The sequence below is a fragment of the Pleurodeles waltl genome, chromosome 12, assembly GCF_031143425.1.
Source record: "Pleurodeles waltl isolate 20211129_DDA chromosome 12, aPleWal1.hap1.20221129, whole genome shotgun sequence".
In the NCBI taxonomy this organism is placed as follows: Eukaryota; Metazoa; Chordata; class Amphibia; order Caudata; family Salamandridae; genus Pleurodeles; species Pleurodeles waltl.
Genome location: NC_090451.1, coordinates 657462337 through 657479601, shown reverse-complemented (window position 1 = coordinate 657479601; position 17265 = coordinate 657462337). Strand labels below are relative to the sequence as shown.

General features: G+C 42.7%; 1 protein-coding gene across 4 annotated transcripts in view; it reads left to right on the top strand.

The window, feature by feature from the left end:
- DCST2 (DC-STAMP domain containing 2) overlaps positions 1 to 17265 on the top strand; it is a 169225-nt gene that overhangs the window by 77395 nt on the left and 74565 nt on the right. For 3 of the 4 annotated variants that reach the window (XM_069218400.1, XM_069218399.1, XM_069218397.1), the window contains 7 exons: positions 3122 to 3316; positions 3805 to 3870; positions 4926 to 5139; positions 5701 to 5858; positions 7570 to 7734; positions 11796 to 11963; positions 16074 to 16174. In XM_069218400.1, the coding sequence (XP_069074501.1) occupies positions 3122 to 3316; positions 3805 to 3870; positions 4926 to 5139; positions 5701 to 5858; positions 7570 to 7734; positions 11796 to 11963; positions 16074 to 16174 (1067 nt within the window). The remainder of the gene's footprint in view (positions 1 to 3121; positions 3317 to 3804; positions 3871 to 4925; positions 5140 to 5700; positions 5859 to 7569; positions 7735 to 11795; positions 11964 to 16073; positions 16175 to 17265) is intronic. The other variant, XM_069218401.1, reaches the window with a different exon arrangement.

Sequence of the window (17265 nt, the reverse complement as noted above, 5' to 3'; positions counted from 1 at the left end):
TGGCAACTCAGGGGCTGTGGTCTCCTTTGAAGAAGAAGTATCATATCAATGTATTAGTCTTGAGGGTGATTCTCTGGCACAGAAGACTTTTCCTGCTGGTGATTCAGCCAGGACCTCTTTTGCTTCACACTGAAAATGTGTCAACCATGTACTATCTGTACAAACCCGGGAATAGAAACTTCAGGGTGCTTAATCAGGACTTTTAAGTGATGTGGCACTGGATGTTGACCGGAGGCTTTTGGCTGATGTTGATGCATTGGCAAGGGTGGCTAAGTAAAAAGCAGATTAATTGAGTCCCATTTGTCAGAAGAACAGTTTCTAAATTATGAAATGCTGGCAAACATTTTCTCCTATTGAAGGTACTTATTTGTAACCAAAGCATGCAAAATTCCCCTTTTACATTTCCAGGTTGCCAGATTTAATGAGTTGATCCAGAGGATTTATTTATGCTTTTCCTCCAATCCCACTTCTATGCCTGCTGTCAGAAAGACAAGTCAGTAGTGCGAAAAAGTGATCATCTTTACTAAAGGGGACTGAGGTGGGTTGTCGGAGGTATAGAAGGCTGTAATTAAAAGTCATCTCTCATATATTTAGGAACCAAGATTTATAATATTCAAAGTATAACATTTACTTTATACATTGAAAAAAATGCACTTTTGAAATTCATCAAAAAGCATACCCCTTGTTTTAAAATGTGATTTCGACTCATTCATAAAGTCAGTTCCTCATACACGGAAAATCAATATATGATTTAAGTTAGTAAAATAAATGAAATGCTCTATTCACATTTCCATTTGGGAAAATAACTCGGCATTTTCTTTGTTATAGTGTTCAGATAGGCAAGATACTTTCTCAAGGCACCATTAAAACAATACAACGATCAATCCCAGGGATTTGATTCCTGCATATGGTTTATATATGGAAATCTGAATTGCATATTGAGGTTGGTGCTATACAAAAAAGGAAAAATGTTGCTTATTTATTGCTCTTGATTTAAGGTTCTTTCTTTAGAGGATATTCTTTCCATGGAGCTTCATGTGAGTAAGGCATCCTGTGAGCCATCTCACCTTCCCCTGGAAGGTGAACCTGGCACCTATGGTCCCTTCTGATACATAAGAGGCTGGCGATCAGGTTGGATGTTCTTGTCAGGATTTTCGGCAGAATCTTTCACTCTCTTTTTTTCTGTTGGTTGGCTCGACTCCCTCGCTCCTGAGGCCTTGCAGTATGGGCATGTCGTATTTGCCTGATGTTTGCATGGCCATCATTAGAGAGGTGAAATGTCTTTCCAGAAGCTGTTCATATGCCCACAAATGGAAGATGTTGGGCTTCTTGTGCAGAACAAGGAGGTGGACCCAAGAACATTCCAGGAAAAGATAGTATTACCATTTCTTCAATTCGCAAAATCTGATTTATAGTACTTCTCTATTATAGTATATTTAGCTCCTGTTGCTGCTTACCTTAATCTCCTTTTAAGGCATGTTTTCACTGTTCCAGTGATAGATGATTTCCTGGTAGGCCTTAGGAAAGTGTTTCTTTCAGTTGGAAGGCAGTCACCTTTTGGGAAACTGAACAAAGTGCAAGCTATCCAAAGAATAAGGCTGATTTATACCACCTCTCATGGAAGGTTGATTATTTAGTGATGTTTAAGATTAAGGCTTGTGTGACTTGATAACCCATAAGCAGTATTCCAACAGACTAAAGTGTAATTTAGCATGCACCCTTCTTTTAGCCTAAAATGTGATTCTGGTGTTCACATTAACCAGACCATTTGCATACCTTCATTTTTGCTAACTCCAATGTCCCTCTTACAGTTCTCTTCTCGACCTCAATAGAAAGTTATGTTTCTGTGATAGGTCTAAAGAAAAACACACAGTCAAACTGCTCTTTATCAATTTTTGTGATAGCTTGCTAACTAGTTTCTTATATTTTTACCTGTTATGAAAATCATCAAATCCTATTAGGTCCTTACCTGGTAACCCTAAGGCGGAAGGTGGCTGCTGTATCTTTGATGGGAAATATCCATATTTGTAAGGACGTAACTTTAAGACCAGTGCACACTATTGCCAGACCTTGTCTGGCTTGTATTCCAGTACACGTAAGTTTAGTGGGCCAGGCTTCTCCTCATAACTCATTGGCATAAGAGTTCATTTTTGTGGCCCTTGTAGCACTTTACATTTTGATTAATCTGATGCCCAATTCTACCTTTTATGAATATCGGACAGAATCCCATGGTGAAGATTGAAATCTAATTTATTGCAATCCTAATTCTTAGTATGTGTAATCTCTTTGTCTTCATAAAAACCCCACCCACCTCCCTTCTTTTACAGTGACAGACTTTGAGTCCATTACTTTACTCTTCGCTTTGCTCCAACAACAGATTGTTGGGCACGATGGGATTGTGCAGTCTTCCAAGATTCTTAGAGGGGCAAGGTTTTAATTCCTAATATTGTCTGTTTGAATTTGGGAACCCTTTCCTTTTTTGCTCTAATTACACTCTAGCTAGAGATGTGTTTTCCGCCGAATACATTGGTTTGTACTTCATTTTGGCTCATTGTTGAAAAAAATATGTTACCTTTTTGGCATATTTTTTTTTTGTTTAATTGGTAGAAACTTTAAAAAGTTGTATTCCTTGTTCTACTGTGTATTAATTGAGGGAAATACCCTTAACAAAGAAATAGGATTACAAGTAAGTAATCTTTCCTTCTAGGCCACAGTTTCTAAAACCTGTTCTGTGCACCACAATGGGTCAGCTCATATCTGTGATGGAGTTGAATGGTATGTTCCAATCAACCATTTATACGTTGTAAACAACTAGGAACGCTGAAAAAGGAAATTAATTGACCTGGTTGAAGATGAAAATGCAAAGGTGTGTGAGAAGGTAGATTTATTTCACATCCTCTGAGCTAATTTTCTTTAATCTAGAACAAGGCAGATATTTCTTTAGCCTTAGAGGACAGATTTCTTTTCTGAGTAAAAGGTGGCTCAGTCTCCCAGTCTTGCAGCTCAGAATCTGTTTGGGAGATTACTCATTTATTGATTGTGTCTTTGTGTAGTAAGAAAAAAACTTGTAGTTCACTATTGCTGCACCTCCTGCTCCTGATTATCTCCTTTGCTTCCCCAGTTCGTGCGCTTCGGAACATCTGGTATTTCTTGATGCAGATTGGTGACATCTGCAACGAGGAGCTGGGTAAACCGTTCTACAAGTGCTGCAAGATTTTCGATGATGCCTTTGACTCCTGCATGCAGGTCATACCCTTCCTCTTCTTCCTCTGCTACATTGTACTCCTCTTCAAATTTCTTTGCTGGGTGGCTAAATGTGAGTAGAATCACCCAGGTTGATTTTCTGTACCTCAGTACCCTGTAGGCGACTAGTCCTCTTAATTTAAATTTGATTTACAGAAAGAAACATCACTGTGTATAAGTTGGGTGTAAATTCACTTATTGTTGATTAGTGCCTTCTCACTGTTAAAAAGAAAGTCAAAGTTCTCATAAATGGAAAATTACTTTTTTGGAAGACCTAACGCTTGGCTTAATTATGAGTCAGTGAGTTTAATACCCCTAGGTATGCCCTGTGCCCAACAAGATTTTGGGACAGTTAGCACTTTTGCGATGTGATTTGATTTGGAGGAGCTGGGGGATCGTTTCTGGGAAGGCAGTTATCTGGCATGCAGGAGTTCTTATAATCATATCTTAGGTTCTGCCAACTAAAGCATGTGTTTGAAGAGTGGCAAGAGAGTGTTTGTACATTGGCCAAGCTGACAGTTTTCCAGCTATAATGATTTTCTTTACTTTTGTCTCCTGCAGTGCTTCTCCTGTTCTGTATCATTCCACACATCATTCAGGGCTTTATCAGGAACAAAGTTGGAGAACGTAAGTAGTTTACAAAAACATTATCTCTGCAAATTTGGTCTTGGACTGCTGTCCAGAGACAAGCTGGCCATGTGAAGATGTTGGGAGGTTTTGCCTGATAAGGCGTTGCCTATGAAAGGTCTGTGAAGATACGTAGTGAGTGGATGGCAAGTTTGAGCCCTGGAAACAATTGAAAGGTTAAAAAAGACTGCCAGTAGCATGATTTTCAGGTGGACCAGACTGCTTCAGCAAGGCAAGAGTTGGGCTGCAAAGTGAAAATCAGGGTAACTGTTTGGATTTTGCTACAGATGAGGTTACAACTAGATCCTACCAGATCCCAAGCTGGGTGTGTTAAAAAAGAAGCTTAAAGACTTCAAGTAAATAGTGAGGCCAGATTAATGCTGATGCAGTCAGAGAAGAATGTCTTGCATCTGTATGGGGAGATGAGGAGGGACCATGACCTGCAAAGCATCTTATAACTCACAATAGACCCTCACATAACTCGTAATTGACTCACATGTTGAGCTAAACTTTAAAATGACCCTCACACAACTTTTACCTGACTCTTGCGTAAATTGAAATAGCTCCCCGTCAACTTGCCAAACGGTCACATATGCTGAAAGAGCCTTACAAAGACGCTAAATAACCACATGTAGCCCTGAACAGACTATTACAAGGCTCCCAATATGCCTTTCAGATAATCTCACACCATTGCATGCCCCCCCATAAGTTCACAGTGTCTCCAGGATGCTAGTACACAATCAGCAGACCCTAACTTAGCTCCTAAAGCCCATCATATAACCGCTAGCAGATTATGATGTACTCAGAGGCTGTAGGACATTTAAAGCACTGAGAAGCACACCATAAGAGGAGGATAGGATAAAGACATTTTGTTCTGTTTGGATAGTCTCCTTTATGTGGGGTGACCCTGGAGGACAAACTTTCCTGCCATGAGTAGTTCCATTATTCCCAAAGGACAACTCACTCAAGTATAAGGGGGGTATTTATAAGTATTCTAATGGTTTAGAAGTTCCTGACCTCTACCACTCTTTTGTCTGCACTGCTATCTGGCACAGCCCTTATGAATGTCATCGCGTACATCAGGAAACAGTTTGACTTCAATATCACCATCACCCACAAGTTTGACATCGACTTTACTGCAAGCAAGACTCTCTCGCAGATAGCCGCAGACATAATGGAGGACGTCAATGATCGTATGCGCCCTTACCGGGAGTTCATCACCATATTTGGCTCTGTGGCCTCCATCATTACTGTGTACATCTATTACAGGTGCGTGTGGGGAATGTTATTGCATGAAAGAGCTAAGGATGGATGAGGTGTGGTTTACACCTGCCATCACCCGGCATGAATGGGCTGGATGATTGAGAAAAGTGAAATGACCAGATGTCTCAACTGTACTGATCTTTCAAAGAAACATCATGTCAGTCAACTGTATGATTTCCCTCCACAGACTAGTGATCATTTGAATGGAGAGGGGTGTGTGTGTGTTTGTTTGTGTGTCTGTCTGTCTGTGGCTGTTTTCCAGACTGTCTGTCTGTTTGCTCTCAACATGAGAGCCTGGCTTCCCATAACAGTGGAGGTTATACCCCTGTTGTGCCAGTGTTTTAATTGTTTGTCTATATATCACAGTGATGGGATGTGGCTTGAGAAGCAGCCTAGTAGATGGGGGGCTGCCTGGAACGCAAAAGTGCACACCTTCAATAATTGTACATCTTTAAAGACTGCAGCCTTAAAGACTTGAAATGCAAAGGGATTGGGAATTCTATGGAATGTGCTTAATATATTGCTTCTTAGTTACCTTGTGCCTACCTGATGTCTTCTCCCTGTTAGGGCGCTGGTCTACCGCAAAAGTTATTTATATGATGATAACTTTGACAATGTCTACATAACCAGAGGCTTCCTGGAAATTGATTTCATGAGGGCTCGGCGTGGCAAGAGCACCCTTCTGCCTTTGTTGTCATCAGAGAGTCGAAAATATCTACGACCAGGTATGTTAACACAGTGCTCCATTTGCACATGAGCCATGGAAGAGTTGATTGGCTGTAACATTAGTAGTAAGTCGCAGACTGGTAGAAGTAGAGTTTGCATTCCATTCCACTTCCGCCACCAGCCTGCTGGGTCTTCACCAGGCAGACATTTGGTATGAATGTTTTTTTTTAAATTTCAGGGTGAATCTTTGACAGCACCACAAGGTTATTTGCTTAGCAGTGGTTCTTAAAGGGTGGTTTCTGTAAGACCGCTTAAACAGGTCCCTTAATACAACTTGTAAGTTGTACATCCTGACAAGACATCCATATTCCATAGAGCTGGTGTCATAAGTCTAACAGTTATCATTTGCAGATGGGCTGTCTCCAGATATTGTCTTGACCAGATAACAAGAGACAGTCAAACATGGACTTCACTGTTGTGAAGTGAATCATATAATAAGAACACAGTTTGTTAAATCCAAGCCAGTCAGTTGCTACCAAACCCACTGCAGTTAGCTCATTGTGTCAATCAATCCCTATAGCCAGCTATGTTGAAACGTTCTGAGTATCCAGCCTTCCAGTTCTAAGGGCGCTCCACGTGGTTCTGATTGACTGGTAAAAGTAACATTGTTAAATGAGTTGTAATGTTCCTAACAGGTCATGAATTTTAGATGGTATAAGCAAGTTTTAAGCCTGCCAAGGGCCAGCAGGATTTCCCGTCTTATTGCCATCAGTTCCTCAGATTACGAAAGTGTTAAACTAAGTAAGCAATAGACTTGCACTTTCCGCATTGGCCAGTCTAAATGGCTAACACCAGTCAGTGAGAGGACTGGTCCTTCCTAGACGCACCTTTTTGTCCTGCACATTCCTACTGGTTTGAAATACATACAATAAGGACTGCTGAAAAATAAGTGAAGAATTGGTTTATTTCACTACCTACTTTGGCAATTAAAGTATTTAATGGCCTCCCTCAACTTCGACTTCCGTTTTTGTGTCTGAGTATTAGTCATCTGGCTAAGCCCTCATCCTGTCAAATGCTAAAACTTTGGGGTAGTTCTCGCTGTACCTCCATCCCGTCCAAGCCCCAGTTACAGTTGCTAACTACAAATGTGTATTCAAGTTAGTAAATAGTCTTTAGTAAGTCTTTATTCTAGGCCCTGCTTTCCAACCTGAGATCTTGGTCTCTATGCATTTGCCTGGCCAATACTGGACCACCAACTATTGCACCCAGTAAAATTGAATATCCAAACTTTACACTACCAAAATCCCTCTATTACATTTTGGAACAATCAGGGAACACCTGCTACTAATCCTGCCTGGTCCAGGACTCTGATTTTTATGTCGGGGCAAAATGTAATGCTTTGGAGAAAGTGATCATGGAACATGAGACTGCAGGTCTGTGTACACTTCTTCTTGTGGCTCTAACGTCCTATCTTGTAGACTGGATGATGGGATTTCGATAGAACAAATCTGAGCTGATTCAACCACAAATAGATACCTTTCCTAAGTTTGCAAAAAGGCAGTCATTACCCAGTGATGCACATGCTCATGATGTTTCAACATTTTTTTAGATGAAACCACTGCCAAAAGTTGCTTAACCATATTGTTGAAGCATAGACCAATATTTGGTGCTTAGATGTCACCAGGCCCGTTTTATATTTCTTGGCTTATGCGTCCTGCGTTTCTTCTCCATGACCTCAATTTTGTTTCTCTCCTTCCACTTCACCTCCAGGCTCATGCTTCATGACTCTGAGGGAGAAGAGAAACTACACACTCGCCATCACCAAAGTCCTACGACAAATGATCATCGTTGTCTTCTTTGTGATTATGGACTACATTATTTTCTGGATCCTCGACATGGCCCGCTTCCATTTGCAGAGAGAGATCACTGCCAGAGGTAAGACACCCTGCCTTGGCCTATCGTAATCTTTATTTATTTTTCCTGTGTATGCTGTCTTGTCACTTTGACCACCCACCTGCATCATGAACCTGATAAAGACTCACCTTGGATTCCAAAATAGAATATAGCTTAGTTCCATTTTGTGTAGCCTGGGTAGAAACAGAAGGGTCCATCAAAGGAAATGGGAGCTTACAGACCACAATATACCCCAGGGGTACCCATGATGCCAATGGAGTCAAGAAACTGAACTCACTTATTTTGTAAGAATGCATAGCAACCCCTTGGGCTTGGAATGATAAGGTCAAGAAATAGGGAGATGAGGGGGTGGACCTTTTGTGTAATACACATGTGGACATAGGCTAGCATGAAGATACAAGAATGAGGTACAAGCGTTTGCAATGCACTGCTTTGAGCTACTCAATCAATTCACATTTCCCTAACTGAAACAGTGTGAGATCTATGCCTCTTATGAATGGAGACCGGCATGAAGCCCTTGGAAATGACATAAAGGCCTGATTTCCTGAAACAAGTAGTTCATGTAGTTGTGCATTGCCTATGCTATATAGGCTAATCAGGTAGCATACATGTTTGCTTTTCTTGGGCTAACATTTCTTCCTGTTTAGCAATTTATTAGCATTTTCAAATGGATAACATCATTAAAGAGATCAGTACAGTTATCGAGCCATAATACATTTTTTTAAATGTTTTATTTGGTCATTATGTGTAAATATACAGGTAAGCATATGTATGTCAAACAGTGTAGAGATTTGATGCAAACAAACACACTTTGAGAGCTATCATGTAGAATTGATATATTACTTCAGAGTGTTTTATACAGATGAAGAAATATAGAGCAATCATTTGAAGGATCAGCTAACCCTTACAGACAGAAGTAGTTCCTGATGTATACATCTACCCCTGGATTACTTATCTTTTGAATATCCCATTGCGCCAGCTTTTGATGGAAATGTCTCCACAGCTCTCCCCATCACTGAGGACGTCACAATAGCACGGCTCCACACTCTACTCCGTCTGTCATCGGAGCCATAAGAAGTCCCTGCCGTCTCTTTTTTCTGCGCCTTCGAAGCGTAATGGTTTTCTTTTTCTCTGCGTTGGCGATACACTGAATTGAAGGATTTTTAGATTGTTTTTGGTCCTGCTAGTATGTCTCCTCCAAAACAGTCGGGCTTTAAGCCATGTAGGGAATGCGGAGGTCAGATGTCTGTTATTGACTCACATGTGGACTATCTTTGGTGCTTGAGCACGACTTCTGGGAGTGTTTGTTGTGTTAGAGCATGAATCCTAAAGCCTTGAAGGGGAGAGAGGTGAAGCTGTTCTTGGTGAAAGTGAAAAAAAGAGTAAAAAAGAAGTCTTCGTAGGTCCCAGCCTCATTCAGAGTCGCCATCTTGGCGCTCATCGATGTCGTCCAGGAAAGAACATAAGAAGAGACGGCACAATAATCCTCGGCGCCGGTCCTCCAGAGATGTGACTCTGCAGCCACTTTAGTCTTCTCTGTAGTCACCTGAAGGTTCTCTGGCGCCGTTGTTGGTGAAGATTCAGACGTTGCTGGTGAGTATGGTACAGCAGTGCTTTCCGGTGACCCACCCGGATCCGGAGCCAGAAGTGATACCGCCAACATCAGGCCTTTTTCAGCCTCAACAGCAGTAGCGAGAATTTCAATCCTTTCCAACTCCTGGGGCGAATCCAACCCATTTTCTAAATGCGATGTATGACATCTTCAGATGGGTCATGACTCCCTCAAGAGCGCCAGCTGGCCCCAGGGGTCCAATGTCCCTCCCTTTGGGGGGATTCCCAGCACTGTACCAGCAGCCTTCTTTCCTGCCCTTCTAACCATTGGCCCAGTTACCCTGGCCTTTGCCTGGTGGCCACACGGATGTCGGAGAGGTCTCTGCTGACGTCGCATCACTCGACTCCAGCCTGAGTTGGTGCTGTATCTCCAGCATCGAAGTTACCGCTGCTGACGTCGCCGATGCCAGTCTATGCTCTTCTGATGCCGTTCCTGGAGTCGACGCTCAGGTCCAGAAGAGAAGCTCTGATGCTGATTGAGGAAAAGCAGTATTTAGCCTCTCATCAGGCTCCAGCGCTGGATGAAGGTGAAGTTATCTCCCCAAATGAGGACTTTGAGGGAATTGAGGTGGCTAGTGGTTTAGACACTTTCCCAGAGTTGGAGTTATTGTTCCCACAGGGGTTGCCTCCACCTGAGGTGACACCTTATCATGCAGTCATTCGTAAGGCGGCTGATATGCTGGACTTATCTCTTCCTTCATCTGAGATAAAATCCAATTTATTGACTGAGGTTCTGCATTGATCATAACAGAAGTGAGAGTGTGAAATGCTACCCTACGGTTTTCAAATTGTATTACTGACCCCCCCCCCCGTCCACAAATTGTTCACAGTATTTCAGAGGGTGGGAGTGGCATCAGGCGTCACAATCAGTTATGCCTCAAAATTACTGTGTATGTAAATTATAAAGAAAATTAGACCGTCTTTCTGGTCCTTCGAAGCGGCAGCAGGCACAGGGAGAGAAGCGCCCACCCCCAACAAAGGCAAAGAAAATGTTTTAGATTAACTTAGTTCGAAAGGTCAGAAGCAACCAACTTGCCAGTGGAGTTAGATTAAAAGTCTCCATAATTTTAGTCATTAATAAATCGTGAAGTTTATCAGAGTTTCCACTCTTATCCTTTGTGGACTCAGTGTTCTCATTGTCCGAGACAATACTAGAACTTTGTGCTTCAGGAAGCTGAAGCATGCTGCAGAAGGATCCATATTCTATGTCCCTGGAATCGGACGTGGTGGCTTAATGGGAATGGCTTTAAGAGAACAACAAACCCTACTATTTTCTGTGCAGCTAATATCCAAGCTGTTTCAGCTGGAGAGCCCAAAATGGTTACAAAATATCAGGGACGTCCACAGAATTTTTTTCAGGGCCGGGGGGTCCGCGGTATCCTGGACTGTTTTTGGCAAGGGCTGCGGTCGTACTAGTGCAGGCAGCGTAACACCACGGCTGCCATAGTGTTACACCGCACTGTGAGCCTGCACGCGAGGCTGTAGCTATATCCAAGGGAGCAAGCGCCCCTTTTTGCCCCTCCTTGCGGACGCCCATGCAAAATATCCTGAAGAGCAGCTTCTCAGCACAGACAACTGAAAGCCAGTTTAACAACCAGATTTGGAGAAGGGGAGAGCATGCTCAGATGAACTAAATGAAAGCTCAACTCTTAAAGTATCTTGAACTAATATTAGATTACCTTGAATTATATTACAGAATGTTAAATTATGCAGAAACACATTAAATTATTTTAAGTTGTATTGAAACCACTTAAAGCAAGCCATGATACATGTTTTTATATATTCATTACCACTGTAGAGATTGCACAGACAGATGTGCATGTGCTTGATCTATTCAGTGGAATCTATTTTACTCTTATTGAATAGGACAAAGACAATTTTCTAGGGTTAAAAAAATCTATATGTTCTGCGTAGAAAGAAAACACGGCAGGTGCAGCATCCGACAGTATTTACTGGTATGGGCTGTTTTAGTTGCCTACACCTTAAATAAACAGCCTAGTCTTGCTTTGCAGTGTATAAATAAATAAATGTTGCAGCACAAGTATGGGGCCCTGAAAAAGTGCCTTAGGAGTGACACCTCCTTTCTGCTGCCTGGAAGGTGAGGTGTGCACCCATCTGATTTTGACACTGGTGAACACTGCTTCCATTGTTTGGAAGTCACTTTCCTTTCTACAGACCAATTATCTGTATGCTTTTAAATATACATTTCCTTTGCAGATTGAATTTTTGCCGCCTTATTTAACTGTAAATATTGGACTGGAATTAACCTGGTGACATCACAGCTGCGTACATAACCATCCCATGTATATCGTACTTACAACCAGAGGTATCAAGGTTGGAGAATAAAGCACAGCTCTTTGGAGTTCTCTCTCTCCAGGCCCCATTTTTGTTTTGTTGGCACATTCTTAAAGGTCCCAGACTATGGTTTAGCTCTGCCCTCATTACACCAAACTCTTTATGTTCTTTCGCAGCCCCCGTTAGCATCACTGTCAGCGTGGAGGGCGACGGCTATGCTGGCGAGATATTCAGAGACATCGTTTCGTCCTTCGATGTGCTCCAAGTGGGCAACGTCAGCGTCATATCCAGGAGGTGCTTCTTGGAGCCTTCAGAGCCAGACTATGGAGGATACCTCATCATAGGTGAGAAGACAGCTGAGAGGGAGAGAGAGAAAGAAGCAGTGGGGCAACAGGACAGAGAAGACAGGGAGTCAGGATGGCAAAACTGCACAAGCAGAAGATGGAGATTGTTAGCCCTATCCCCCTGAGCCCCATGCCGAGGGACAGGCTGAGAGGTGTTTGTGGTGTCACCTTGTGCCTCACCATCTTGCTTGATCACTTTTTTGAAGAGTTTAAGTCCTCCCACACACTTAACGAAATGTGACAGCCCTCCATCCCACTGGCAGTGCCCTCTGCCTGTTAGAATGTGCCAGGAGAAGGTTATCTTTGGATCTCTTAACCACACATTAGCAACATTTCCATGCTTGAAGAGTGTGAATACAGGAAAGGAACACATTAACAGCAAGCGGTTAACTCTTTAAAAAGTATATCAACAAGCACATTTTATTTACTCTGTTAACCTAATTTGAAAATGAAATTGCCACATCAGTTTCTGTCAGTCACACATTAATGTTTGAAAATCATGCGTGTGATGTACAAAAAGTAAAACTAAAAAATATTATTTTCACATTTGTGTGACGGAATACATTTGTTGTGTTTGTAAAGCACACATGCAGCCAGGAGGCCGCTTCGGAGCAAAACCATTTGCCCCATGCTCCATATCACTTTTTATGTCTTGCCTACAAGAGAGAAGCAGTGTATCTGTTGTGGAAAACATATTGTGACTATACAGCGTCTTTTAGCCCACTGAATGTTTCTCATTGGTCGGCTTGTACTGTCATTCTCATTTGCTTTGCTTCTTATTTGATGGCTTGCCTTCCTTGTCTTGTGTTTGTCGCTGACCCAAGACCACAGCCGCTTTACCATTCTTTTGACTGGATGACTTGTATGCTTCCATTGCTCATTTTTAGGGAACTTCATTTTAATTTTTTTTTGTTGGTCAAGAGAGCGCCTGCTTTTTCCAGCTTTTTCTCTCATGTGGCTGTCCCCGCAGTGGCGTAGCGTGGGTTGTCAGCACCCGGGGCAAGGCAAGTAATTTGCGCCCCCTAACCCGGGGCAAGGCAAGTAATTTGCGCCCCCTAACCCGTGGATTTTAGCACTCGAGTCTCTTCCAAGATGTTGCGCCCGGTGCGGCCGGCCCCCCCTGCACTCCCGACGCTACGCCACTGTGTCCCCGGCCAAATACAACCCCCACGTGCCTTGTAGCTTTCTCCTTTGTGTACTGCCTGCTCTCTTTCTTGTGTGTTTCTCTCCTCAAAATCCTCTACCCTCCCGCATTTCATAAATCCTCACTATTCTATGCCTCATTGACCACTCCTTTCTGTGCATACTTCTCGGGGTTGATATTAAGGTGTTGTGAATATCAAATTCCCCAGCTGAAGAAGCATTGGGATGCAGGGTGGGTGGTTGAGATGACCACGGTTCAGGAGAGACTGTTTCTATGAGGAACAGAGTCAGTATTGATTTGCATTAGGTGGTCCTCTGTCTTGGGTGGAATAGTTGATGAGAAATAATGGTTTGGAAACCTACTTTGAGCGATTGCCACTGGTTAGACTATTTGCAACCAATCATCCCATCTCCTTTGGAGTATGTATTTGCCATTGGTATGCCTAGAAACTTGTAACTGAACAGCTTTCCCAGCCTACTACTGCCAATGTTTGTGAATTCCCAAAATGTGTAAATTTGCACTCATTCAAGGAGCACTTCAGTGGTTGCAGATTTACTACTTTTGTGGTAAACTGGTTTCTATACATATGTAAGATTTCAATCCCAAAAACAAACAAGTTAAAACCTGTTCTGTGAAATGAAAACAATAAGAAAAACAGACCCAGCAGACCCGACTCGGGCCCTCAGGTCCAATGACCAAAACAAGAATGCGTTTGAGGTATGTCACAGCCCAAACACACCTGCTGAAGCTATGTCCCTGTCGTTCCACCTGGGCCTACTCGTTCTCCCTGGAACCTCATGTTTACAGTCACTGCAACACTACGGCCTGGAGTTCCTGTCCTGGGATCAGAGGTATTTTCAATGCACACAGTCTTCTTTGTCTCTGCTATAAGAAGTCTTGATGGTAGAGTTGTCAAATCAGTGCATGTTGGCAGGGCTCCATCATTCTGTGTTTCTAGTACTTGACTTTTATTTTACAGATCATTTTATCAAGTGACTGAAGGCCCAAAGTGCTGAGACCGAGTTGCAAATAGAGGAGGGCGCGCAGGCAGATTGATTGATGGGGCGAGCTGAGCGAGATCCGAGTCATAGACTTTGCTCAGCTCGAAGAGTCTGTGCACAAGACCAGCCTTGAAAACATTTGGCATGTATATCATGCAAAAATCATAATGTAAAAATATGATGCAATCTCTTCATAATTAAAAAAAAAGTGTTTTTAACACGCAGAAGGGTTTCACCTTAGTACATCACATTATATAACTCCATGGACAGACATTTATTAAGAGTTTTTAGAAACATCACTGGCTTGTCCCCCAACATCAATACCAATAGTAAAGAAAGAGACAAGTCAGTAGTCATGTAAACAGTAAATGTGGCCTTGGGCCTTATTATTGATGGAGCAGCATTACAGTCTATTCAGTCAAATATAAGAGATGCTTGTACAGCACACATCCTGACCTCAAGTGTGTAAAAGTGCGGCCATATGTGATAGTAAAGGAAAAGAGGCTCTGTAAAATAAAATGTATGCCTAGGATCACACAATTTGGATAAGCAAGGAGACTATTGATTACAGGTTATCTGGTTTCACATTTTGTAAATTCTGGGTGGGGGTCCAGATTGTGTGTGTGTGTGTCTCTCTCCCTTTTCTGGGGGTGGGGGGGAGGCAGGTGTAACACCCCAAACACCACCCCTCAGAAGCTACACCTCTTAGACTTCTGTACATTGAGTGTACACACTAGCTATGTCTCATCTATTCGACACAGCAGTGCAGACACTCGCTGCCCCTTGCTTCATTCACTCAAACCCGCTTTGCAGGTTTCCTGACATTGAGTGCAGTAACAGCCCCTGCCATACTCAAAACACCCTTGTTTGCAGGCTCATGCACAATGAACATGCTCACTTCCCTTGCCTCACTAGCCACAATCTTCTCTGCACATGGCACACTAGAGACCTCATTCATAGATTATTGGTAAAGTGGGTGCTAATGAATAATGCACCCGTGTAAACATTTGCACTTTTTGCTAGGCAAGTGTAAACTACAACACATTTTGCGCCATTGAGCACCAGTTTATAGCTTGGAGAACAAGAACCTGCAGACATTTGTTTAGTCGCAGGTTGTTCTGATCCAACACCATAACCCAGCGCATTGAGGCCCTCACGGGTGAGTAGTTGCACTTTATAAAAACTGATTGATTGCTTGATAACCCCACACAAGTACCGTCCACTGGGACAAACCAGCATGACTCGGGCAGTGCTAATAAGCTGCATAAATGGCATAAATGGGGCTAAAGAAATATTGCACAACATAGCATGGCATAAAGTAGGAAGGCGTGGCTTATTCCTTGTAAGGATTGGGCTCCCCTATGCCACAACCTCTTCAACACTCCCATGGTTACTCCAACTCAGGAGAACTTCTGTACAATGACATAAACCAATATCTAGCTTTCCATTTTTAGGAAAACATGTTTTAAGCAGTTTAATGCAGGTCACTCTCTAAGCATGTTACTGAATTTATGTAACATGCAGCTAGATTACTGTCCTCCTGCCCCAGCATGTACCAGTGAACACAATAAACGGGGAACCGTAAATGATAACATTAAATATATTGTGGACAAAGTACTGATTTTTATACAGTATTCTTCTCCCCTCATATATCACAATTGTGACCATGATCATAATTTTAATAGTAAAAGTAATAATAGTAATTCAATTAAATGAATATGCGTAATAGCAATCAAAGTTGTAATACATTTATAATAATATCTATAGTAATTATTCCAAGACAGAACTTAAGTAGCAATGGAGCTACCTTTGAAGAGTATGTAAAAAGTGGCTTCACCGTAAAAACTAAAATGTAAGGGAATCAATGATTTAGAGTGCTATCTTCGCAGATACTTAATTGTCGTTAGTGGTTTTCCCTACATTCCAGCTTTGTAATATTTATTTCTGTTCTTTCCCGGCATCCAGGCCTCTTGTACGGAGTCTCCTTCTTTGTGGCATTGTTTGGAGCCTACGTCTTCAGACTGCAGAGGGTGGTCTGTGCTGCATACTACCCAGAGAGGGAGCTGGTGAGTACCCCACAGATGGGCAGTCTATACTGCTGTTACCTAGACTACCTACCTCTGTTGGACTGGATGTGCTGCATAAATACAGTGACAGAAAACTTGAGAGCCGCTGCGCCGCAGTGTGGTGGCAGATGACTTGGACACTCAATGGGTGAGCTGTAGGCTCTGGATTCTCATTATTGCAGCCCACCTCCGCTGACCCCCACCCTGGCCTCTTTGCTCCATATTCAAGCCCACACTCCTCTGACCAAGCTTTGTGGCTTTAGTTGTGCCTACATTACAGGCCACCTCTCTGACTCAGCTGTTGTGGCTGGCTTCTGTCCTTTTCTGACTCTTCCCCCCCCCCCAATCCTGATTCCATTTGTCCGTACTCCAGCTCACTTCTGTTGACCCCCACCCTGTGGCCAGTTCTCACTTTATGCTCCGTCCACCTTGGCTTTCTACACTCTACATCTGATTCTTTCCACATTTCGTCCAACTTCCTCCAACCCGTGCTCTATGTCCAATACTCTCTATTTTGTGGGCCATTCACAAGCAGCCCACTTTTTTTGATCCGGCGATGCATCTGCGCCTCTCATGTGTGACCGCTCTGTCCTTCGTCTAAGGTCAGTGTATAATGTAAGCGGGCAGTTTCATCCAGGAGAGGCAACGCTTGGTAGAGGACAGGTACTTGAATGGAGGAATGGGCAGGTCTGTTTGCATGGAATATTTTCTGCAAAGTTTGACAAATAACCGAGTACTGCACTTTACTGGAGTAGAACCTTTCATCTTGTGACACCTCGTGGCCTACTTCACATAATACTTGTATTACACCTGCAAGACAGGGGAGGACCCAGGCTCTGGTTGCCACAACACCCAGGTTAGAGTGGGAGTGCAGCCTGTTGAAGTATACAAACTCCAGGGCTGCCATGACTCCTATTAGATTGTCCATGCTGTTGCTTCATGTAGTCTATGTCACTGTAGATAAACAGTGACTTTGTTTTTGTCAATTTACTGTTTTTCTTGGAAAACAATGGCTATTATGTTACGTTGATTCGGTGTTTTGTGGTATAATTACAATTTCCACAACATTTACAAACTATTATATTTGCTGG